The sequence below is a fragment of the Sus scrofa genome, chromosome 13 (genome assembly GCF_054392235.1).
Source record: "Sus scrofa isolate SSC_HxYL_T2T_F1_AM1 chromosome 13, Sscrofa_HxYL_maternal_Yorkshire_Landrace_v2.0, whole genome shotgun sequence".
In the NCBI taxonomy this organism is placed as follows: Eukaryota; Metazoa; Chordata; class Mammalia; order Artiodactyla; family Suidae; genus Sus; species Sus scrofa.
Genome location: NC_139395.1, coordinates 96,162,754 through 96,189,040, shown reverse-complemented (window position 1 = coordinate 96,189,040; position 26,287 = coordinate 96,162,754). Strand labels below are relative to the sequence as shown.

General features: G+C 45.6%; 1 protein-coding gene across 1 annotated transcript in view; it reads right to left on the bottom strand.

Moving 5' to 3' along the window:
* The window catches only part of CLSTN2 (calsyntenin 2), a 647,862-nt gene that overhangs the window by 29,446 nt on the left and 592,129 nt on the right, over positions 1 to 26,287 (bottom strand). Inside the window, exon 9 of the mRNA XM_021071127.2 lies at positions 12,573 to 12,735. Coding sequence (XP_020926786.1) covers positions 12,573 to 12,735 — 163 coding nt within the window. The remainder of the gene's footprint in view (positions 1 to 12,572; positions 12,736 to 26,287) is intronic.

Genomic DNA, 26,287 nt, shown 5'->3' with positions numbered 1-26,287 from the left:
GAAAAGAGCTTCCATCTTTGCTCTAGAAAGTTCCTGGAAACTACTCCTTCTCTGTTTCCCTGGAGATCATGATGTGTGGATAGAAGACTGAGAGCTGCTGCAGCCATCCTGCCAGCAAACCAAGGACAACCAAGGCCATGCCTGGAGGAGGGCTGGAGCCAGAGAGTACTGCAGGCTGAGTGAACCCCGGGCAGCCCTCTTCACTGCTTCACTGTGGGTGTCTTCAGCTGTGGGAGCCAACCATCCATCTTCATGGAGAAAATATTTGCAAATGAATCGAATGACAAAGGATTAATCTCCAAAATTATAAACACCTCCTACAGCTAAATACCAAAACAAACAAACAAATAAACAATCCCATCGAAAAATGGGCAGAAGATCTAAACAAACAATTCTCCAAAGAAGACATATAGAAGGCCAAAAAAAACATATGAAAAGATGTTCAACATCACTCATTATTAGAAACCACTATGAGGTACCACCTTACACCAGCCAGAATGGCCATCATCCAAAAGTCTACAAACAATAAGTGCTGGAGAGGGTGTGGAAAAAAGAGAACCCTAGTACACTGTTGGTGGGATCATACATTGGTGCAATCACTGTAGAAAACAGTATGGAGATTCCTCAGAAAACTAAAATTAGAACTACTATTTGATCCAGCAATCCCACTCCTGGGCATCTATCCAGAGAAAACCATGACTCAAAAAGACACATGTACTCCGATGTTCATTGCAGCACTATTTGCAGTAGCCAAGACATGGAAACAACCTAAATGTCCATAGACAGAGGAGTGGATCAAGAAGATGTGGTATTTATACACAAAAGAATATTACTCAGCCATTAAAAGGAACGAAATACTGGCATTTTTAGCAACGTGGATGGACCTAGAAATTATCATGCTAAGTGAAGTCAGCCAGACAATGAGACACCAACATCAAATGCCATCACTGACATGTGGAATATGAAGAAAGGACACAATGAACTTCTTTGCAGAACAGATACTGATTCACAGACTTTGAAAAACTTATGGTTTCCAAAGGAGACAGTTTGGTGGGTGGGGCAATACGCTGGGGGTGTGGGATGGAAATCCTATAAAATTGGATTGTGATGATCATTGTACAACTATAAATGTAATAAACTCATTGAGTAATAAAAAAAAAAGAAAAAAAACACTACAAAAAAAAGCTCTGTTTCAAATCTTAGAAAGAAAAAAAAAAAGCTGTTTTGACTTGCACTCTGGTTACTTGCCACCCAAAGCATCATCACATTGGAAATGAAAGAAGTCTCTATTGAAGGGCTCAGTCCACAGATCTGGCTTTGAGGGATGACCTGGGGTGGGTGTTGCCTTGGGTCTGTAGGGGAGCCAGCTTGGGGCCTTTCCATTTAGACCCTCGAAGCCCTCAGGGCTAAGGTGTCCCTCACAGCCATTAGCACGTTCCTCGCTCAGCAAAGGGATGCTTCTGTTAACCTGCAGGAAGAAGGCTGAGACTGGATCTGAATGGTAGAGCTGCCACCCTCCAGGGCATCCAGGTGGTCATCTCTCCCTGCCTTAGCCCCCACTTTGAGTGGCAGATCCAACCACAGCTCTCACTGGGCACAAACTATGTGCCCAGCATGGTGGGAAGTCCTCACCACACATTATTTTAGGAATCTTCATCTAACTCTTGGGGGGTAGGTACTTATTCTAGAGTTACAGAGGAGCAAATTCAGGCTTGGAGAGAAGGAAGTAGCCAAAGCCACATGAGTAGAAAGTGGTGAAATGTGGGCTTCTACAAAGTACATCCATCCAAGCCCAGGACCAGCTGGGCATCCTGGTGGTACTGGGCCACCAAGCCTGAAGTATGGCCGGGAGAGAACCACTGCAGTCTGCTGTCCAGGCCCCTTCAACTGCTCACTCAGTTGCTCCGTCCCTTTTTTCTTTTTCTTTTTGGTCTTCTTAGGGTCATACCCACAGCATATGGAAGTTCCCAGGCTAGTGGTGGAATTGGAGCTGTAGCCACTGGCCAATGCTACACCCACAGCAATGCCAGATCTGTCACAGCAACACCAGATCCTTAATGCACTGAGTAAGGCCAGGGATCAAACCTGCATCCTCACGGTTACTAGTCAGATTCATTTCCACTGAGCCACAAGGGGAACTCCCAGGTGCTCTATCTTTAAAGGCCACACTTGGTGACTCTCCTGGATGCCAGGACATTTTCCTACACACTATTTTTTTCCTCAGAAAAACATCCATGTTTTATATTTTTAACTCAAAAATCCCAGATCTGTGGTGCACTCTCTTAGTAGCTTGGCTCTAGGAAAGCCATTCGATTAGCATTTTGCCTTAGGAGGCCAGCATAAAAGTTGAAATAGATTTGCACCCAGAGGTGGTTGTGATGCAGGATTTTAAAAAATAATGTATACATTGAAAAATCTCTTCTTTTAATACCTAGAGTGTCTGTATACACCACATGGCTCCTCTGTTCACATTTAGACATACACATGCTTGTGAATTATTTTAAGAAAAAAAAAACCAACCTGATTTCTAACACAAAGAACCTTTGCTAAATATTTGCAAACACGATTTTGGATTCCTGAGGCTACATCTGCACACATTTTTAAAATGTTTGCTGTCTGCCTAGCCTTCTGTTCAAATCAGTTGATTATAAGATGGGACCGTGTTCTCCAGGAGCTTACATTTAGTTGGGAGAATAAAGTATACATACTGGGAAAGTAAAATAAAAATATGAGTAAATTGCCAGTATAGTAGATGTTCTAAAGCAGCGAATGATTAATTTCCAAACACGTAATATAAATGACGTGTTCAATAGATAAAAGGGGAAAAACAATAGTCATGATATATTAAGTCCTAAAAACATAGCAAGCAAATTCTTTCATATGCTATTTTATTTAATACTAAGTGGCAGGATAGATAGGGAGATAGATAGTGAGATCTTATCCTCTCCTCTGGTTTCCTCCATCTTACCCTCCACTTAAACACAGCTCTGCCTTGTGCCCATTGCCTAGGAAACGGCTGTGAAGGGAGGTGGGATTGGGGGGGGGCAGGTGGGGCTGAAGCTGAGTCTCTTTCTCAGTTTCATTTCCAGAATCCAAAACCTTTAAGGAGGGTGGGGAAGATGTGGGTATCTTCAACATTTGGGGAAAAACAGAGGAGGAAACTCTAGCTTCCCGCAGTCTAGAAAACGATACTTCAGGCTTAGAGGTGGCAGGGAAGAGGTGGAGGATAAGAAAACAGAGATTCAGGGTGAGGGCACCTGAGACCTGCCACCTGGGCTTAGCCCTGGAAGGGGTGTGTGATGTTGGGAGGGACTGTCAGCCTGGCGCATCTGGACAGATAGACCATAGATGGTCTTACAAAGACCTTGAGAAGAAGCATCACTATTTCTGTGCCCCTAAATAAGGCAAGGAAATACGGAGAGCACTGATGGCCCTGAGGGACCATTAATGAAAAGAGATGGACCCATTTCAGTGGACGCCCGCATGGAAAGATGACTGGAAGCACTCAACATCCCAGCACCTTACATATCCCCCTGAAATCAGTTAGCACCTCAAGGAAATGGGAGCATTCCAAATTAGCTGTGGTTAATCTCCCCTACTCAGATGGAAAAGAGGGCATGGAATGAAACTAAGATGGAGGTGGAAAAACTACTTTTTTCTTTGTGAATCCAGATTCTCTCCCACTAAACGTATAGGTAGGTTTTCAAAGTTAGGTAACTTTCAAAGTTAGCTAACTTTCCCAAAGCTGCATAGGCAGAAATCAGTGAAGCCCAGCTTCAAACTCAGGTCTTGTTTGCTCCCAAGCCTTAGACTTACAATCCATACAATGAGATGTAGCCGTTAGGGTTCAGGGAGGATTTCTTGGAGAATGTCCTAATTGGGACTGGAGGGGACTAACACGATGCTGGGGGAGAATGTCCAATTATACTGGGTTCTGTAGACACTGAATGGCTTCAGCAGAAACTCCCAAAGCTTTGTGTCAAGTCTGCTGGGAAACACAATTGTCTGGAGAAATAAGAGTATTTGGCAAATGTGATTTAATAAGCTGGACTTATTCTGAGCCACAGTTTGCACTGGGAATGAATTCTTCCTCAGCTTTCTTTCCATTGAGAGGTAGGTCCACCCACTGTACACCTAGCTATCGAATCAGTAATATTCACTTTTCTCTGAGTACAGGATCTAAGTGTGAATGTACTCAGTCTCTTCTCTTTGCAAAGTGTGTGCAGAATGTTGCTGGTCATTTTTCCCCCTCCTCCTGTCATTCCCACAGCTATTTAGTCTGAGAAACACATGGAAAGGAGTGGAGGCCACATTCCCTTTCACTAGAATTGGATGCTGCTCTGCATGTGGCTTGCGGATGGGGATGCCCCTCAATGAACACAATTTCACGGATGGTTGGGTATCAATTTTGAGCAATGCAAATGGTGAGACTGTCTGAAATCTCACTTTCTCTCATTTCTTCATTTCAGTGATGGAGACACCCACGGAATGCGAAGACTAAGCAAAGTGTGTAACAGACCCCAAAGTTGTGGCTTTAAAGCTGTCCACACAACCCCTGGGGGATGAACCCCTGAGGACTGAGTCCCTGGTGGTTGCAGGGACTTGTGGGTGTGGATGCTCTGCCTTCAGGGCTGGCCATGACACAGTCTCAGCAGGCTTTCTCTACCCTTCAGGGTTTTTTTTTTTGTTTTTTCATTTTTGGCTACCCTGTGGCATATAGAGTTCCCAGGCCAGGAATCGGATACAAGCCGCAGTTGTGACCCTATGCTGCAGCTGTGGTAACACCACATCCTTTAGCCCACTGTGCTGGGCTAGGGATTGAACCTGTGTCCTGACACTGCAGAGATGCCACTGATCCTGTTACGCCACAGTGGGAAATTCAACCCTTCAGTTCTTACGTATCCACCTCTCCAGCCTTTCTATCGAACATTTACACGGCATGATCTAAGTGAGCAAAACATCCATTTATGGGATGACCTCCCAAAATCAGGACTCAGTGGTTGCGGACCTAAATTCACGGAGCTGGAAGGGCCCTCATATATCACCCAGGATGGCCTCTTCCTTCCTCCAGGAGCACAGAGGCAAGACCCAGTCTTCAAGATCCAGAGCAGATAAGCAGCAGCCGTGAGGGTTTAGAATTCTCTTTGCACTCCAAACTCAGCCCTCCCATGAAAGCATAATGCCCATTATCTTCGGCCTCAGCATGATTTTGTCTGACCTGTGGGTAGGGAGTCTGGGTAAACAACTAGACCACAGATTTCAGAATCCTCTGGTCTTCCTCACTTGGCTGTGAAATACCCTCTGGACTTACATGTCCGCAGGAACAGAAGTGGTGAAGCAGCATAATAAAGGCCAAGCGCTCTGGGGAGCACAGCCTTGGGTGCAAATCCAGACTCTAGGTGACCCTTCCCAAGCTACTCATCTTTTCCGAGTCTCAGTTTCCTCATCTGCAAAATGGGGATGGTAACCACACCCATGCTGTAGGGTTGTTAAAGAGAAGACAAGCCAGAGCTTAGTGAAGGAACTCAAAACTGGCAGCTAACTCTGGTGACAGCAGGAAGCAAGAAACTTTGAGAAGAGATGTGTCACGTGGGGCTTCTTTTCTTTAAGGTAGAACTGAGTTTATTAAGGACAGCCTTTATTGTAACCACTCTCACGTGTAAAAAAAATAAAGGGTGATTAAATAAAATTGAGAACTCACTTGGACGTGCTGTTTGGCCTTTCACTGGCTGTGCTAAAGGGTGGGAATCTGGCCTGATTCTGAATCAACTGGTCAGTGGCCTCTTTCTCGCTCTTTTTTTTCCCTCCCTGCCTGATATGTCTCTCAGAGAAGCTAACATGATCCTGTTTTTGCTCTAAGACTCTTGTCAAATTTTCTAATTAACCTGATTTTCAGAATAAGATTCAAAGTTAAAATAACTCAGTTATACTGTGTTCCCACACATGAATCACTGAATTTTGAAGATGACTTCATCTGCGTTGTCTTTAAACCAACACACCCTCATTGAATGAACCTCAGCGCCTAGAAGCATCTTTTCTTGGTCTTTTTAATACAGACAGTGCCAAGAGATACCCTGTTAGTCATCCCTGTGTGTCAGACCATGAACCATATGCCTTTGTCAAAACAGACTCAAAAATGGGATATAATTCAATAAACATTATCACTGACCTTCTCCCAGACAAGATGTAGGAGGAAGGAGGAGGGGAGGGGAATCTTGGAGAGCAGGTGGTCCCTGCCTTCTACAAACTCAAGTCCTCTTAGGGGATGCAGACCTGCACTGATAACTCCAATGACATGTTTCCCAAACGGTGCTCCCAGAACACTATTTCACAAAGAGTGAGTTCCATGATGAAATAAGATTGAGAAACACAGCTTAAGTAATGTCCAACTGAGTTGCTTTTCTTGGTGGGCTTTTGAGAGCTTTGAATAAGTGACTGTGCATTGTGCCTCTCCAATGTGGGGCTGTGGGGATGGCTTACACCGTTTCCCAAACCTGACCTTGGCCTCTTTGAGGAGGGGGTGGCCCAAGATGCTGAGCTTCACAAAGCCCTCCCTGAGAAACACCATTTGAATGTAAGGCAGGCTATGCTAGCACGTGCCTCTTTTTCCCAGTGGCAGAGACCCCAGGGATGTAGAATAATTTTAACACAGACTTTATTAAGAGAATTTGTACTAAATTATACCAAGCTTATTAAGTGAAAGCATGTACTCCACGTCTCTGTAATAATTTTAGTGTCTGGCAAAAAAAAAAAAAAAAAAAAAAGACCTGAAAATGTACACGAGCTCTCAGACTCCCCTCTGTCTGAGGATCAGAGGCTATTGACTACCACAACCCTTAGGGTTAACCAATTTATTTATTTATTTATTTTAGGGCTGCACCCACATCATATGGAAGATCTCAGCCTAGGGATCCAATGGGAGCTACAGCTGCCGGCCTATGCCACCACCATAAGCAACGCCAGATCCAAGCTGCATCTGTGACCTACACCAAAGCTCATGGCAACACCAGATCCTTAACCCACTGAGTGGGGCCAGGGATCGAACCCAAATACTCATGAATCCTGGTCAGGTTCTTAACCCACTGAGCCACAATGGGAACTCCTTTATTCTTTTGATCGCTCCTATCTTTGCCTTGGTTCCTCGCAAAAGCCACAGTGGGGTTCTGTGTCTGTCCCTTAACAGGTCTGCATTTTTAGAACCATCCCTTTCTCTACCTCTCACTGCTTTATTTGTTAAGCAGAGAGTAGGACTCAGCCAGACCAGGAGCTGGTCTAGAAAGCCCTCCTCTTCCAAGACCAGGGAGGTGCCACGGTCAGGAACAGGCAAAGCTGGACACTCTAGGAAGCCCGAGGTCCAGAGCACTGGGGGAGAGTCCCCAGGAGAGGTAAGAATGAGACAGTCTCTGGGGACAGAGCCACAAATGGGGAAGTGTGTGATGAGCTCAAGCAGGGAGCAGGATGGTACCTTCTTGCACATGTGTCTAGAACCATGCATCTTCCAGCATGTGCAGCCAGTTCATTAAAATAATGCTTGCCCTGATGGCATACAAAACAGGTAACACAGAGCTGCTCTGGTCGTGGTGTTGGAGGAAAGGGGCCCTGGGATGCCACCTGCTGGGGCATTTCTCTGAAACCCCAGGGGCCTCCCTCAGGCCCTAGTCTGGCCTTCTTGACTCACCCCCAAGACAGCTGGGTTACAGGCCCACCCAGTGTAGAGGTCCAAGTGCAAAGCAGATGTGATTATTCAATTTTTATTATATATGAGAAGAATTTGAATTTTTGTTAGAAATGGATGACTAGGCGCTCTAAGGGAAAGGACAAATTAATTAGCCTTTAAATGATCTTCTTCCATGGTGTGACCCAGAGAGAGACAAGGGACCTGGTATTTGCCTAAAGGCAGCCGTTTCTGAGATGGCACAGGCTAAGCTTGAGTTCATCCTGGGAACACTGACATGGAGCACGGAGGTGATGGCAAGGTGGTGTGTACCGGCCACACAGAGCAGGGAGGACTCTCTTGAGATGTCCTGACTTCAAAAGTCCATCTCTGGAATGAAGATATGCTGCCTGCTCCAGGTTGTGCTGGCCACATTTCTTTTTTTGCCTTTTAGGGCTGCACCTGTGGCATATGGAAGCTCCCAGGTTAGGAGTCTAATTGGAGCTATAGCAGCTGGCCTACACCACAGCCGCAGCAACTCAGGATCCGAGCTACATCTGTGACCGACACCACAGCTTCTGGCAATGCCGGATCCTTAACTCACTGAGCAAGGCCAGGGATTGAACCTTCATCCTCAAGGGTATTAGTTGGGTTTTGTTAACCACTGAGCCATGATGGGAACTCCCTGGCCACACTTCTTAAATGTAAATTAAGTCTCAATTTTTTTTAATTGCTGGAAAAAAAAATCAGTGAAAATGAAATTCCATTGATGGCTATGGCTTTCAGATTCACTAAGAGGATGTAGTGTGCTAATTAGGGCTGCAGAGCACTGCCCAGCAACAGTGCTGGAGCCAGTTCCCAGAAGCACCCAGCAAGCAGCTGCAAGCACCTTATTTTCTATTCTCATTGTTAAACCCTGAGTGGAAATTTCACAAATGGGACCTGGTTCCCTTGCCAACCTCAAAAGTACCTGAAAAACTCCCCACAATTACAGGCCCAAAGCAATCAGAGGTTCACACAGCAGGATTATAATATGTATATAAATGGACTTCAGAAGGTTTGGAAACATGCTGAGATAAGGGCTGCATTATAGGCCATCAATTTCATAGCACCATGTTCAACTGAAAGACCTTTCAATGTGTCCTTCTAAGACAAAAACATGGCTCCAGGGAGGATATAAATATTCATGAGAATCTAAACTCCAAACAAGGCAGGATGGCATCCCGTGATCTGGCCTTAACCCCTCTTCTCAGCCTCCTCTCCACTCACTTCTGTCCAAGTATGTTCTAAATGATAGGGCACCCAGAGCATGCCAATGTCAAACTTCTCTGCCATGCCACATACTGTTGCCTTCTCTCTTCCTAGTGAACTCTTAGGCATCCCACAAAGCCCAATTTTAAAGATTTTTCTCCTATACTGAAAATTTACCAGTATCATCCTTTTCAGGGCAGATACCCAAATCTTTTCCATGCCCAGAAGCCTGGATGATGTAGGCTCACACCTACACCACCATCTTCCAGTACTTGTTTCCTGACTGACTTTTGTCCAGCCTCAATGACCTTTGTTTTGACCTAGAGATGGACCTGGGAGGGCAGGGTCTGTGTGAAGGTTAGTCCTAGGGAAGGGGAGCAAAGTTGATGCATGCAGGGAGCCACAGGAAATCTGGAATCACTGAAGCCAGAGTGGACCAAGGTCTTGCTGACAATCTGCCACATTGGGTTTAACTGCAAGGACGTGGAGGAGGGGACCAGCAGATATTTTCAAATTTACACATTCTTTTGACTGAAGCATGCCAAGCGCACTCCATGTGCCTGTCGCCTAATCTTTATAATAACCCTGTGAGGTAGGTATTATTCTAGATAAGAAAACAGATGAGAAGGTAGGAGCTCAGGGAAGATAGGGAGTCTGTTGGGTCCACACAGCTAATAAGTGGCAGGGCTGGGATTTGACCCAAACTCAAATTTTTTATAACTCAAAAGTGGAAACTCTTTTTTCTTGTTCTATTGAGAGTCAGTTAAGGGAATACACAGCAAGAGATTAGCAAAGGTAATTGCAGAGTTCCTGTGGCTTTTTGATTCCAGAGTTGCTAGATATTTCAGAAGGTAAAGGGTTTATAACATTTGTATCAATACACATCAACTCCTGCATTTTACTTCCTTCTCAGCTATGTGGCTGCTCTGTCTGCTTGGGTCCCAGGCTGAAGGAAAAGCAAAGACGAGCCCCCATCTTTCTGCAGTAAATATGAAGTGAGAATTGCTTTTAGTAACTGAGAACTGGGGCTTGATTGTCACTCAGCACAACTTAGCATATTCTAGCTGATTCAAAGAATTCATCTTTATTCTTTACAAAATCACTTTTTATTTTGGTGGCACTGTTCTACCCATTTGGCATATAACTGGGAAACAGTGGTTTTAGCTGGCCTGATGCAGTCAGGGGTGGGTTCCCATGGCAGGCTGGGGTCACAGGGATCCAGATGTAATCTCTCAGGGCCTCTAGGGAAGAGTCATGGCTAGGTTCATGGTGAGGACATGACTAGGGCTCCCTTATCTTATGGGCAGCACCCAAGCTATGTTCCAAAATATTCACAGGCTAGCTGTCTGGGGCACTGAGCCACAGGAGAGGACCATTGCTCTAGCACAGTTGTGTTAGGTGAATAGTGACTCCCGTGCAACTTCTGAATCAGTGCCGTGCTATACTAATTTTATGGACTTTTCCCGGATGACTTAGTCTTCCTTTCCTGATGTCCTGAGGAGTTCTGCAATATTGAGGAAGTGCTCATCAAGTTCTACTGAAATGGTTGAGAAACTTCTTACTATCACATAACATAGGTCAGACTTCAAGTAGGTGACTTCTCAAAAATACACTCTTATACTCAATGATAGAAAAGAATGACTTAATGCCATCTGCAGAAACATGGATGGACCTAGAGATTATCACACTAAATGTGGTAAGTCAGACACAGAAAGACAAATATCATATGATATTGCTTACATGTGGGATTTAAAAATATGATACAAATGACCTTCTTTACAAAACAGAAAGATACCTGCAGACAGAGAAAGCAAACTTATGGTTGCCAAAGGGGAAAGCAAGGGAAGGGTAAATGAGGAGTTTGGGAATTAACACATATACACTACTATATATAAAATAGATAAACAGCAAGGACCTACTGCATAGCACAGAGAACTATACTCAATATTTTGTAATAATCTATAAAGAAAAAGAATCTTGAAAAAGAATATATATACGTGTACCACACAGCCATACAAAAGAACAAAGTAATGCCATTTGCAGAAACATGGATGGAACTACAGACTCTCATACTCAGTGAAGTCAGAAAGAGAAAGACAAATACCATATGATATCACTTATATCTGGAATCTAATATAGGACACAAATGAACCTTTCCACAGAAAAGAAAATCATGGACTTGGAGAACAGACTTGTGGTTGCCAAGAGGGAGGGGGAGGGAGAGGGATGGACTGGGAATTTGGGGTTAATAGATGCAAACTATTGCCTTTGGAATGGATAAGCAATGAGATCCTGCTGTGTAGCCCTGGGAACTATATCTAGTCACTTGTGATGAAGCATGATGGAGGATAATGTGAGAAAAAGAATGTATGTATATGTGTGACTGGGTCACCTTGCTGTACAGTAGAAAACTGACAGAACACTGTAAACCAGCTATAATGAAAAAAATAAAAATCATTATAAAAAAGAATATATGCATTTATATATTCAGATACATATCTATCTGAATCGCTTGGCTGTACATCTGAAACTAATGCAGCATTGTAAATCAACTATACTTCAATTTAAAAAAATAAACTCTCTTCCCTTGTCTCATTCCTGCTTTACTTCCTTCTTGGGTTTTGTATCCCTAGTGCTCCCAAGGCTACACGTGTGCCCTTCTTTCTATCTCCTCTTGCATGGAGCTTCCCAGAACTCACTCTTTGCCCCCACCCATAGGAGCCTACTTCTCTCTTAGAGGGAAACAGCTCTCTGAAGGCATATTCTTATACCACAGTCCACTTTCCCCCTCAGCCCCATGGCAAATGGTCAAGGTCATAAATCTTGGTCAAGGTTCAAAGAATCTATCAACACTAGTTTGAGTCATCTCAAAGTGCTAATCTGCTTATTTGGGGAGCATTTTACTTCCTCTCTGCTTTCTCACTGGTATTTCAAAGCAACCCAGGTGTTAATGGAGCAAAACCAAAGATACCAACAGATCTAAGTGGGGAACAGAAAGGTTACATGCGTGCTCAGAGAACTTGTTTTCCTGCTTCCAAAGAGGAGACTTGCCTGGATTTGGGGACCAGAGGAGAGGCAGCAGGAGAGGAGGTAAGGAGAGGAATAGAGACCATTGAGTGAGAGCTTCTGCTCTGGGGAGTAGGGAATGGGCTCAGAGCTGAGCTGAACTTGAGAGTGGCCTCCCTTGGCCTGGAGCCTATGGATAATCCACACCCCCTGCCACCAGAGCCCAGCATATTTGCGAGTTCCTGGAACAGAGGGGTGGGGTCTTGGACAATTTGAATGGGGATAAAGAGAGATCCTTGGCTCCTGACCAAAGTAGCTATCAACAGAGCCAACTGGCAATTTTGATACAAGATTCCACATTCAGGCTTTTATCTATACAGCCCAGTTTGAAACCAGATAAGGTTCCAGAACAATAAAAGGCATTAGCAACTCAGAGGCAACCATGAAATTGCTCGTGTTGATCTCAAATCAAAATCTTGTCTCAAGCCAAATGCTTTATTATTACACAAGCTTAGTGCCTGAATTAATCTTTCTAAGTCCTGCTTTATTAGTAAATTTTCCTGGCTGATTCTCATACCAATTGCTTTGCCCTCTTCTCTGTCAATTATCTTTCATGGACATACAGAGATGGGCCAGGGAGAAGGGTGGGACTTAGGGTTACCTTGCCAACAAGCGCCGACTGTAAGTTGCATGGCTATATGAGATGGATGAATGGGCCAATCGTTGGTCACCAGGTATGGTTCATACGTTGCTCCATCCATGTATAGGGTAACCACAGGAAACTCCACATTGATGACATAGTAATGCCATTCTTTGTCACAAATCTAGTGAAAAGAAAGAGAAGCAACACTTAAAATTGAATATGCAATGAACCACCAGACTTTTATTCTAATTATGAAAGAGGAAAAAGACTTTTTGGGGGTCAACAATTTTTATTGCAAAGAACTCAATGAACGTAATGGTTGGATATGCACTGAGGTTATAGGAGCTCACATCTAACATGATGGGGCCAACCATGGGGTAGAGGAAGACCTGAGAGTCCAAACATCAGGCAAATATTTGACTACAGGTGGATTATCCTGGGCACATAATTACCAGCTGTCTAGGCTGGCAGATTCTTGGTGGACAGGTGTGAGTTGTCAGTTTAAATCTGCCCTGTATGAAATTTTACTTAGTTCTTCACTAGAGAAGAAGTTAAATTGAAATTGCTTTCCTAAGCTTTGGGATAGAGGCAGCTATAAAAAGAAGAATGCTAGTGTGCAAGTAGATATGAAGATGAATATCGAGAAGCGGAAGAGGAAGGGAAAGAGAAAGAAGAAAATCGAAGAGGAAAAAATTCTGAGTTAGAAAGAAGTAAGGAGAGGAGTTCCCATTGTGGTGCAGTGGTAACAAACCCGACCAGAACCCATGAGGATGTGGATTCCATCCCTGGCTTCTCTCAGTGGGTTAAGGATCCGGCATCGCTGCGACCCAGACACAGCTTGGATCCCTGAGTTGCTGTGGCTGTGGCATAGGCTGGTAGCTGTAGCTCCTATCTGACCCCTAGCCTGGAAACTCCCATATGCACACCCGTGGCCCTAAAAAATAGAAAAAAAAAAAGAAGAAGAAGAAGAAAAGGAAGAAAGGAGTAAGGAGAAATCAATGAACATGGAAGGAGGAAGAAGGATGTATTTCAGAAGAACAGGAACAACCCCCAATTCCTTTGTCTCTGTATAAAGGTTCATCCAAGGAGCTGTTGTAGTCTAACAACTTTTGCACCTGGGAACCAGACCTTGAGATACCAATTCTTATAGCACCATCCAAAATAGAAACCAATATGGTGTGTCTTGGGAAAGGACATAGGAAGCATAAAAGATGGCAAGGGTGGAGAATGGCATCCCCTTCCTCCCAAGCAAGTGCCTTGGAAATCATGTCAGACCCTCTCTCCTCCACGCTCCCTCCCCCTCAAAGTCCTCTGCACCCTGTGGAGTCTACCTCTCATGCGCAGCCTCTTATTTCCTTTGCTCCTGCCATCTGTGGGAGCAGAGACAGATGAGTTCCACATGAAGGTGACCCCAAGTGAGGGATCAAAGCCCTCCCTACATTCCATGTTGGATTAAATGTGCTGTTTCTCATGAATAGATAACACCAACAGGGATGCTAAATGATCTTTTCCCTTTCATTTTGGAATAAAAATTTTTCCCCTTAATGCTCTTTTTTTTTTTTTTTTGTACTGCCCTGTCACATGTCTCAGAAAATTGCTCCTTTTGAAGTCCAATAACCTGATAAAGCCTGATGAATATTGTAGGGGCCCTTAGAAGGCAAGCAGGAGTTTCCAGGCAGATGTCTCCTAAATCCTATTACATTTCACTGAGTGTACAGCTCAGCACCTATTATGTCTCATGAGAGGTCCCAACTCTATTTACACTCCCCTCCTTGATACCTGAGATCAGACACTGGGCTGGATGCAGGGATCTTTGGGATGGGTCTGTGACCCAGGTGAGGCTGATGCAGGGGTGTAGGTATGTCACAAAGGAAGACCTGGAGACAAAGTCTGGGGCAATGGAAGAGTGGGGACTAAGGAGAGTTTTGAATGAAGAAGCATCCAATCCAAGGAAGTGCAAGGTATCCTGAATTTGGGGTTTGCAATCAAGGATGAGCACTCAGAACATCCTGGGGATGTTCTTTGAGGCATCAGGAGACCTCTGGCCAGTCCCAGGGTAAGGAGGGAGCAGGTGGCAGTTCCATGACCCCATCCATACCCCATGTACTTTGAAACATAGGCAGGACAGGAGCGTCAACCAGGCAGCACCAGGGGCTCCCCTGTTCAGGCCACCATCACCACCTTTCCAGTGGCCATCCTCGTGGGCCTGACTGCCCTGTTGAATCCACATGCTGGCTGACTCTACAGTGCTCCACATCGGCCAAAATCAGATGCCAATGATTTCACAACACTTAAAGCATCTCTGTAGGACAATATTAAACAAAAGTCCAAGGAAGAAGTGAAATAAGTCCATAACTCAATGGGAACAGCAACCCCTGTCAACATTACAGTCTGTTCCTGGGCAGCCCCTTCCCCTAGCTCTTTTGAAATGTGCTCCAAGAATAGCAGCGCTTGTGATGTCCTGCATGAAAATTGTGATGCTGAACAGCAAGCCTTGGTTTCGTTTTTCGTTTCTCAATTTCCCATTTCATGAACATATCCAAGGCTCCCAGCAACCTCAGGGTATAGGCCTATAACAACTTTTTGGAAAATGGGACTTTTTCATTTATCATATTCCTAAGAGCATCCTGTGAAACAGTGGCTGGGAAAGGTCAATTTGTATTACACTGTACATACAACCTGCTTGTTTCACTTAACATCAACGTTAATATACCTTTACCAACCTCATTTTAAGTGGCTGTATAATATGGTTATACTACATTACACTATATATTACACTTAATTAGTCCCTTACCAGGTATTACTTGTATGCCAACAATTATAAATGATACTATAATGAATTTCTTTTTGCATTAGTATTTGTCTGCATTTCTGACTATATCCTTGGAAGAGATTCCTGGAATGGAATTACTAGGTCAAACAATGGAGGTATTATGATGGCTCTTGATACATACTGTCAATTTTTTTTCTGCAATAGTTTGTGCTTATTTAAACACCTGCCGCAGAGTGTGAGACTGCTCGTGTGTGTACACCTGCCACACTGAATATTAAAAAAAAAAAAAAGAAAATCCTGGCAATTAGAAAGGGGGATCTGTTTGACTTATTTTAATTTAGGTCACAGGAGATGGCAAGATTTATATTTTTGAGATCAGAAGGTAGGGCCTTCTGGGAGTGGGGAGCAGCCTGGGCTGACTCAGAGGTGGGAAATATTGGGAGCTTCCCCAGTTAGCTCCCAACTGGGCATCCAGATAGGCTTTTAGCACAAACTAGGCTTATAACTGCAGACTTCTTGCACCAAGTAATCTATGATGAGAGCTAAAGAAAACACCTAATTAGGGTTTCATAAATGTGGATCTATGATCAGGAAGAGACCCGCTTTAGCCTTCTGCTAGAACTGCAGGGACAGATTTAATTGAAAAATGATCAAGCCAGGAGGCAGTCAAAATAAATGTGTCGAGGCGATGGCTCAGCCATGAAAGGAGGAAATTAGGCAAAGTGACCTTTCCTTGGGGGAGAGAAGAACTTTAATTCCTGACTGTTTGTGAATCACTGGGGAACCCAATGGTACCAGGCCTGTCCAATACCACCCCCTGAGACGATGCTTAAGGCCTCAGTTGGGCCAGAGATGCTTTGCCTTCTGGAAAACTACAGATGTGTCCCAAGGTGGCTGCTGTCAGCTGCTGTTTAGCTGGCAAGTGAATCAGAGACAGAGGCCCAGGGACAAATGTTGGGGAAGGGTGGGGAGCAGGGACAATGCCAGGGAGGTCTGAGCTGGGAGTGAGCTGCTGCTTAGGGTGAGTTAGGGACAGGGAAAGCCTTCCAGAGACAGGAGGAGAAGATCAGGCTGCCCACGAGTTGGTCCAAATGTCCTTCAATGCACCACACTGCGAGTTCTGAGTTGGTTTTCCCAGGAAATCAGGTCTTTTTGCATGCAGTTATTCAATGTGAGATATGATTTCCTATGAATCAGTATGCAAAGAAGGGTACCAGGGGCTGCATGGGATTCAGGACTTGTCAGATATGTGCTTTGGCTTCAAGAGTTTCTATCCAAGGGGGGATGGGGTTAGGAATTAAGTACACAGAAGAGTCCAATGCAGTGGGAATTGAGGTAAGTCTTACAGACCAGGTACAAAGCACTATGAGATCCTAGGAAATGAAGAGCTGACTTCTGGCTGGGAGAAGATGGCATTTAGGATGGACAGACCTGTAAAGAGTTCATTAGGAATAGATGGCAAGGAAAAAATTCCAGGCAAATGGAACACCAACCTTTTATTCCTTCATTCATCTGTCCTTTCTGTTGGCCAAGAAGGTACTAGGTTTGAGGCAAATGGAGATTCACACATTCACTTACCTCTGAGAGACATTGACTGAATGCATATCCTGCTGTGTGAAGAAAAGAAAGCAGCTGCCCCCAGGGAGCTTCCAGCGCAGACACAGAATTGACAGAAAGGCTTGCAACAGTTGTGACTCATGCCCACACATTTGTGCAAGCCACCAGGGTGACACGGTGGAGGGGAGTGGGGTGCCTGATTGCATTGGAAAGAGGGAAGGAGCACAGACCCAGAGCTTGGAGGAGTCACACTGGTTTGGGAAAGGTGAGGAGTGGGAGCTGAGGCTGCAAGGAGAGTTTGGAACAGAGGCCCGGGGACCTGGTCAGCTTTTCTTCTGTAGGCAACATGAGGTATGGGCTTTGGGGGGCTGGAGGAGGACAGTAGTCATAGCAACAATCCATCTTGGAACATGCCTCTCAATTGCAAAGCAGCCTTTCCTATTCCTTGTACTAGTTAATCCTCACTGCAACCCTAAAAAGCCGGGAGACCAGTTCTATTTAAGGAGAAAATTACTAGAAAATAAAGGGAAAGAAATGACGTGGTTTTTAACATCAGGAGTTTCTATTGGAAGTTAGATGAGCCACACCCCCCACAGGGGCTTCCACGCTCTGCCTCTTGTCTTTTCACTCCACACACAACCAGTGGCTCAGCTTCATATGCTCACTGCCAAACCTGGACATTGAGCAGATACTTAACTCCTGAGTGATGGTCTCACATGTCAGATTGCCCCTGAATGGCCAGCTTGATGGTCTATGGGCCCTTCAAACTCATCAGGCCCCAAATTGAGTTCTACACCCCGCCTCCAGCCTCACCTGCTCCTCTGCTATGCTCCTCGCCTCAACAAACGCTCCCTCATCTGACCTGTTACCACTAAGCTTGGATGATGCTTCTCTCGTCCACGCTCAGCTCTGCACTCTCACTCCTACTCAGCACTCTCAGTATGTGCTAGAGAGGGGAAAGGCTGAGAAAGGGTGTCTGGGACAGGTGACCACAAGATGGAAAGGATTCCAGCAGGAGGAGAGGACCAAACGTAGCAGGGGAAGGCTGAGAAAGCTTTGGTCTGACAGAGCAAGGGGCTGCCCTGGGGCTGAAGGCAGTCACAGAATGCGGTGAGCAGGACAGCCAAGGAGGGGGCAGAGAGTCCATGGAGACCCAACCTGGAGGTCATGGGTTGGATGTTACACCTCCTTTAGGAATTTCTGGCAAATCATGTTCTGGACTTTAGGAAAATAATGAAAGCTTCCCAATCCTTAACGCCTTCATCCGCAGAGTAAGGATGATACTAGTATCTATACCATGGGGTTATCGTGTGACTTGAGCTAAAATAAAGCATCTACAATGCTTAGAGCATATTTTAACCTAAATAGATACACCTTTCCTTTTCCAATTATGTTGAGAAGCTGCATAAACTGCAACAACAATAAAAATAAAACCAAAATAAGAGAGTTAGAAAGGTCCAGACTATCAGCCCTGGTTTCAGATCCCACGGAAATGAGGACTGACTCAATTCCTCTGCACAAAGGAGGCTTGAGTCGGCATGTCTGCATAAAGCTTGGTACTGTCTGAAGCCTGGGTCCTGGGACCACCCATCATCATCCTAGGGATGAAGGGAGGCAGCCAGTCAACCACTCGACCAAGCCTCCGCTGAGACATTACATCCCCACACCTGCTCTGAGCTCCCTTGTTGTCCCCAAGTATACACAGCCCATGTGGTGTGGACATCTAGAACTCAGACACTATTTAAAATTTTTGTTTTTGCTCTTCTTTTTTTAGGGCCGCACCCCTGGCACATGGAGGTTCCCAGGCTATGGGTCGAATCAGGACTGCAGCTACCAGCCTACACCACAGCCACAGCAACGTGGGATCCGAGCCGCATCTGTGACCTATACCACAGCTCATGGCAAGGCCAGATCCTTTAACCCACTAAGCAAGGCCAGTGATCGAACCCGCCTCCTCATAGATGCTAGTGAGATTCGCCTCCACCGAGCCATGATAGGAACTCCCAGACACTACTTTAAAAATGCATTCTGAGAGTTACTGCTGTAGTGCAGTGGGTTAAGAATCTGCCTGCAGTGTCTCGGGATGCTGAGGAGGCACGGGTTCAAACTATGGCCAGGAGCCATGCGTTAAAAGGATCCTGCATTGCTAAAACTGTGGTATAGGTCTTAGCTGTGGCTCAGATTCAATCCCTGGCCTGAGAACTTCTAACTGCTATGGGTGTGGCCATAAGAATAAAATAAAATAAGAATGCATCCTCAAAAATTTTAGGCCTGTGGCAAAGACATACTCTACACCTCTGGACAGCCATGTGCACACAATCTAGGGTACGAGCAGGACAATTCCTCCCAGAGGTGAGCTCATAGTAAACGCATAAAACAAAAAAGAAACAATCTTTTGTACATGTGAGAAAAAGCAGACACAACAAATGATCAAACTCACAGTCCAAGAACGAAAGAAAACAGAGTAATTGGAAAGCAGGGGAGAGAGAGGGGAAGGCGGGTTTGAAGAAGAATCAGGTAGAAATTTCCAGAGATGAAAGATTCAGTTGTCAAAAAAAAGAATAAATTGAGAATGCTGATAGTTCATGACTTGGAAGAGAGATGAGATGGGAGCAAAATGGAAAATTTGATAAAGCAATTAGGAGAGAAATGGATTCTATGCATGATGGAAGGATACAGTCCAACCAACATCCTGTCAGATGTGTGTGGCCAGAGGTGAAGCTGGTGGGGAGCAGTGGGGCTGCCATACAGAGACGCTTGTACACCAAGCCAAGGAGTGTGTTACTTTACTCTAGTGCCTTGTGTTCTAGGAAGCCATCCTTCATTGCACCATCTTTATCACGTGTTTGATTCAGATGACAGTGGACACAGAGACCTACATAAGCCCCTGCCCCATGGGACACAAGGTCGACGCTGAACTTAGTTTCCTGAAATGGGGAGAGAAAACCATGCACAATGGGTCTCACTGAGGACCTGCAAGGCTGTCTGGCCTCAGGCCACTGTTTTGGAACATGAGTAAGATGAGGTTTGGGTCAGTGCCAAGATCAACCTCATGCCAAAGCAAAGATGCCACTCTCATTTGCACATCTATTTAAGAGCTCCCCAGGAGGTTGCCCGCGCTTCCGAACTGGCAGGGAGAAGTTCAGCATGTTTTCAGGGCAAGGTGATTATGACAGCTCAGAAAGCACCCCGCTGGGCCTTCTGTCAAAAAGCAATCACTGACTCAGGGCAGTGGAGTGCAGGGAGCAAGAAACATGAAAGGTAGCCTGTGTCAAAGAGACCAACCCCATTCGCAATTTGGTCGAGGAACATTTGGGCAAGTGCCCAAAACCATCTTGAAAAATGGTCCTGGCAACTGGTGCTTGGAGAGCATAAATCAAAAACTGCTAGCACGCAGGATTTAAACTCATCCGTGGGGGGAGAAAACACACCTTTATTATGCACCAACGATATGCCTGGTACCCCAGCACCAGACTATAATTTTTGTCTATGGTAACAGCTATGGACCAGCTGGTTTATTCTTTCCCACCACATCCCAGTATGACATCCTGGGAAGATCCCTTAACTTGCAGGTCTTACTGCTGGGCCTCATTGCCACGTAATTAAAAAGTGCACTTCAGGATAAACAACAAGGTCTTCCTGGACAGCAAAGGGAACCATATTCAATATCCTATGATAAACCATAATGGAAAAGAACATTATATATAAACATATATATAAAACTAAATCACTTTGCTGTGCAGCAGAGATGAACAACATTATAAATCAACCATACTTCAATAAAAAGTGCACTTCACACCTATAACTTTTATAATATTGTGCATCAACTATAATTGCAGTTTTAATAATGCACTTCAGGGTCTCTCATGCAGGCCAAAGCCTCTCTCGGCCACTGTGGGGCTGATCAGCAAATTCTGCAAAACTCCACAGAGTTATTAGGGTTGTTTGGGTTGATGTGGGGGCCAGAGATTAGGGCAGAAACCCTGCTCTCAATGAAGTGGGGATTGTGCATTCCAAGGGCTCTGTCTCTCGCTGGCGTGTAAGAGGGACAGGACCAGCCAGGGGAGATGAGGCCCTTTACTAGCCATCACTCAGGAAAATCTTCTGCTTAGACCCTTTCAGGCTTCTTTCCCAGCCGAGTTTTATAAACACCATCCTGCAAGATGTACCATGAACAATGGTGTCCAGTGACAAGAATGTTTTAGAAAAGCTTCACTTAACCCAGTGGAACAGATTTCTTTTAGCAAAGGTAACTCAGAGCAGTAGTTCTCCAAGTGTGGTCCCTGGACAAGCAGCATCAGCATCGCATAGTGTTGGCAACTGAATGTCTGCATCCCTCAAACTTCATATGTTGAAGGTTTAACCCCCAGTATCTGCAGATGAGGTCCCTGGGAGATAATTAGTTTAGAGGAGGTCATGAAGGTGGGGTCCCTATGGTGGGATTAGTGTCATCCGAATGACCAGAGCCCCCTCTTTTTCCCTCTGCCAAGAGAAGACACAGGGAGAAGGCAGCCATCTGCAAGCCAGGGAAGGGCCTTCACTAGGAATCAAATCTGCAGGCACCTTGATCTTGGGCTTCCTGGCCTCCAGAACTGTGAGAAAATAAATGTCTGTGGTCTAAACCGTCTGTAGTATTTTGTAACAGCAGCCTGAGCCAGGACATTTAGGAACCTGTTAGACATGCAAATTCTCAGGCCCCACACTGAACAGAAACTCTGGCGGGTGGGGCCTGGCCGTCTGCATTCTAACAGGCCCTCCACGTGGTGGTTCAGATAGACTAAGTTTGAGGACCCAAGAACTTAATATGCAAATGTGAGGGAAAGAATAGCCAGTTTGCCAAATTTTCTGACCTTCTTTATTGTTTTTTTCCGGTGAGGCACCTATGAATACCACCTGGAACAAGGAATCTCAGAAGACATGCACTCTGGGGTTCAGTTAACACAGAGGATTGAGTGCCCACAACGTCCCAGGCCTTCATGGGCACTGGGAATGTGACAGGGAACACGACAGGAAGATTCCCACCACTGTCCACCATATGCCATCATCTCATCTCACCCCTTCTACGCCCCACCCCGAAGCCTTCCTGCCTCTGAATGCACATTTTTCTCAGAGTCCCTCCCTTAAGCATTAGGATGCCACTGCCTGCTCCCCCCCACCCCCAAATACAAAGCCTCCTAAGCAGCCCAGCTCGCTCCCTCCTCCCCAGTTTATGTTTTCAGGATGTGCCCCAGAATCCATCTGCAGATATTCTCCTCCTGAATTTCCTGAACAGCTGACATCTGTCAGGGCCCCGGGGCACGGATTGGAGCCTCAGAGGCACAGCCTGCCTGCTGTAGGTTGTAAGTGCCCATGTACAAAGCGAGTTTCATATTTTAACAGGCCAGGAAGCACATGTCTTCAATTTGACAATTAGGAAAGAGACTATGCCATCTTCTCTGGTGTTCTTTCCCTGATCACAACTGACTGCACCAAGACCAAGCAGGTCCCTTGGCTGGAAAAAGGAAATGTCTTGAAAGCGAGTCACTTTAGGGTGGGATTGAGGTGGTTAGAGTCCCATGCTGTGGGCATAACCCCCCCACCTCCTGCGAAAGGCTGTGAGTTTTTTGTTTTTCGTTTTAGACCTGCATCTGCGGCATATGGAGGTTCCCAGGCTAGGGGACCAATCAGAGCTGTAGCCGCCGGCCTACACCAGAGCCACAGCAATGCAGGATCCGAGCCGCCTCTGCAACCTACACCACAGCTCACGGCAATGCTGGATCTTTAACCGACTGAGTGAGGCCAGAGATCAAACCTGCAACCTCATGGTTCCTAGTTGGATTTGTGTCCACTGCACCACAATGGGAACTCCAAGGCTGTGAGCTTCTTAAGGTACAGTATGAGGGAAATGATGACCACTTAATGATTAGCATTTCTAAAATGAATGAATAAATGAATGAATTATTATAGCAAAAGCCAGCAATCGTGGAAATGGGGGCTCAGGTTGCTGCTGTGGCATGGGTTTGATCCCTGGCCCAGGAACTTCCGCATGTCGTGGATGCAACCAAAAAAAAGAAATAAACAAATAAAAGAAAGAAAAGACAAAGAAAAGACTGACATGGGTCCAGCTCAGGAAACTGGAGCATGGTCATGGAGATGAGGCCATATCTGTGTCAAAGTTACAATTCTGGGGGCTTTACCAGGCTGGCAGTCCTATAGGAAGGGTTGAGAAGGCCCAGCAGACATGGAAGGTTTGGGATAGAAGGTGGGAGCCTTATGGGGTAAAGGAAACAGAGTGAAAGTTGTCAGATACAGGTGAGTCCCAATAAGACCCTGGGGAGGGAAGGGGTCATGCGTACTGTTCAGGCCTGGGCCTGGCCTCTGGCTTTAATGCCCATCCTGGTGGCATCAGCACTCCCTTGTAGTCCCTGGGGCTTTGGAGTGAGCCAGCTCAGGGGAACTTTCCACTCTGCCCTCTTCACTGGAATGGGACCTGAGGCAAATTTCGTAAACTTGCTGAATGCCAGTTTCTTCATTATACAATGGATAGAATACCCCTGATGCAGGAAGATTTGATTATTTATCCAAGGGATATCTACTGATAGCCATTATGAGTCAGGAATTATTCTAGGTGTTGAGTACCTAAGGTGAGCAAAAAGAGATGCAGTTCCTTCCTTAAGGGAATGGATGAAAAAGAAAATGCTCACATAAATAAATGTAAGTTTCTGTCTGAAAGCAATACTCTGAAGGGGAGGTACCAGCTGCCCTATGAGCTCATAACTAGGAGGCTTACCTAGTGGTGGAGACGGGAAGTGATGGCGAAGGAAAGGAGGCAGGCAGGGAGGGAGGAATGGGATGCTTGTGGGCAGCTGCAGAAGAGGAGGTGGGAGGGTCCCCTGGAGCCTTCGACCAGCCTCTGGGCCCAGAGAGTATCAGAGACCCATTCAAGGTGAAACAGCTTGTTAGTGGCAGGGCTGAGCCCAGAACTCCTGTTTCCTGTCCTCAGATGCCTTGGAATGTTATCTCTCGGCAAATATAAGAATGAATCAGGAGTTCCCGTCGTGGCGCAGTGGTTAACGAATCCGACTAGGAACCATGAGGTTGCGGGTTCGATCCCTGCCCTATGCTCAGTGGGTTAACGATCCGGCGTTGCCGTGAGCTGTGGTGTAGGTTGCAGACGCGGCTCGGATCCCGCGTTGCTGTGGCTCTGGCGTAGGCCGGTGGCTACAGCTCCGATTCAACCCCTAGCCTGGGAACCTCCATATGCCGCGGGAGCGGCCCAAGAAATAGCAACAACAACAACAAAAAAGACAAAAGACAAAAGACAAAAAAAGAAAAAAAAAAAAAGAATGAATCACATGTGCTGTACAGCACAGATTGATAGAACATTGTAAACCAACTATTATTTAATAAAAGTTTTTTTTTTTTAAAAAAGAATGAATCACAGGCTCTTTGAAGAGGACCCCAGTATATTAAATAGGCTGCTGAGATGCAGCTAATGATTCAGTAGAGTATTTGAAGACAATTCATTTTTCATTTTGCCACTCAGAATACTGAGGCTGGCTGTCCGGAAATACACAGCCGGACTCCTCTTTGCAAGTTAAAAAAGAGAGAGAGAGTTGCGGGGGGGGGGGGGATCTCAGAGGATATCATTAGAGTAAATGTAGTTTTAATTTAGTTGACATATTTCTCAGTGAATAAAAGCTCCCCTGAATAATTCAAAGAATACATTGGAAAATTGAGCTGATTTTGAATGGAACTGGCTAAACGTTTCCACCTCCCATGACACAGCATGTGCCAGGGCAGCCAGCATGTCCTGCATTTCAAATCCCACCAGGATTTCCTCAGGTATTGGCTCCATAAACCGAGTGCCCCATGGCTAACCTGTCTCACCTTTGGCCACATGTCCGCCTGTTGTGTGTCTGTCAGCGGAGCAGTGAGACGAGTGTGCCTTCCAAACAGAGGGACTAAATCTCCAGCACAGACCCTTCAGTGGCCTCTGGGATGCCTGCTTACAATTAAAGGCTGTCAGTGGGCCTTGGCCATGAGCATCACATGGCTGCTCCAGAAAGATCTATCCTAGCCACACGTGGTTCCCCTGTTCCCTGAAAAAGGATTTCTGTTGAGAGGCCAATTTGCATTTCACAGGGTCCTCCAGGGAAAGCATGTGAACAGGTTGCTCTGCTTGGAATTCCACAGCGAAGAAACTGGGTTCTTTGTTTGAGTTACAAGTCAGTCCATTAAGTTTGGGAGAATTTGTAGAAATCTTTAGGGAATAGTTGCAACATTAAATCCATTAGCACATCCAAGATCTTACGATGAGTCTGTTAGGGAGATGTGCCACGTGGAATTGTCACACCTGGTTTTAGTCTCATACAAAGCTTTGGGAACAGTTCAAGATGCAGAAATACCTCTTCTCCCTCCCCATGTCCCCTGCCCCCCACTCCTGCCTGAAAACACCCAAAGAAACACAAAAATCTGCCACACCGACCTTCTCTTGCTTTGGGAGGGTGGGGTCCTCTGACCAGTCCCAGGCCCAGGTCAGTTACTCAGCAGGGACTTCTGAGAGCAAAGCACTCCTGGTTTCAAGCTTCATTCTGACTGCAGGTGTTAGAAATACAAATGGGCCTCCACATGAAGGGAGATAAGTGTGGCTTGTTCATGCTGGCTTCCACCCAAATGACACCATTCTTGGACCAGGTTTTATAAAATCTCAAATAAGACTGGGAAGGCCTATGTCCATGACTCCATGTTGGCCTTTGTATCAGGCTTCTAGGGCTGCTACAGTGGAGGACCGCTCGCTGGGCAGCTTAAAACACTAAGAACTGTTGGCCTTCCAGTTCTGTGGGCTAGAAGTCTGAGGTCAAGGTGTTGGCAGAGTTGGTCCTTCTGAGGGTCCTCAGGGAAAGCCTGCTTTATGCCTAGTGCTTGATAGCCACAGGCCCTCCTGGCTCACAGATGCATCCCTCCAAATCCTCCATCTTCACATGGCCATCAGGATGCCAATCATATTGGGTTAGGGGCCTACCCTACGCCATCCAGTATGACCTCATCTTAAGTAAGTCCATGTGCAACAATCTTTGCAAATAAAGTCACATTCTGGGGTATTGGAGGTTAGGAATTTAACATCTGCTTTGGAAGTACCCAATTCCACCCCTAACAGCCTTCTCTTGTTCCCACCGTGTTCCCACCTTGTTCCAAAGTACAGGGCTGGGGCCAAAGAAAGTGCTCAAAGGTTGTGCCCAGCATCCCACTCTATCATACAGGATAACAGAAACAGTAGGGTGGCCACAGAAGTCACCACTGCTTTTTGGTATGATGAAAGAAAATTCTTTGAATCCTGTATAATAGTGGTGTCCAGGAAATGTACACAAAAGGAGAAACCCTAATTAAATAATTTAATCCCATTTAAAGGTCTGTAGACTCT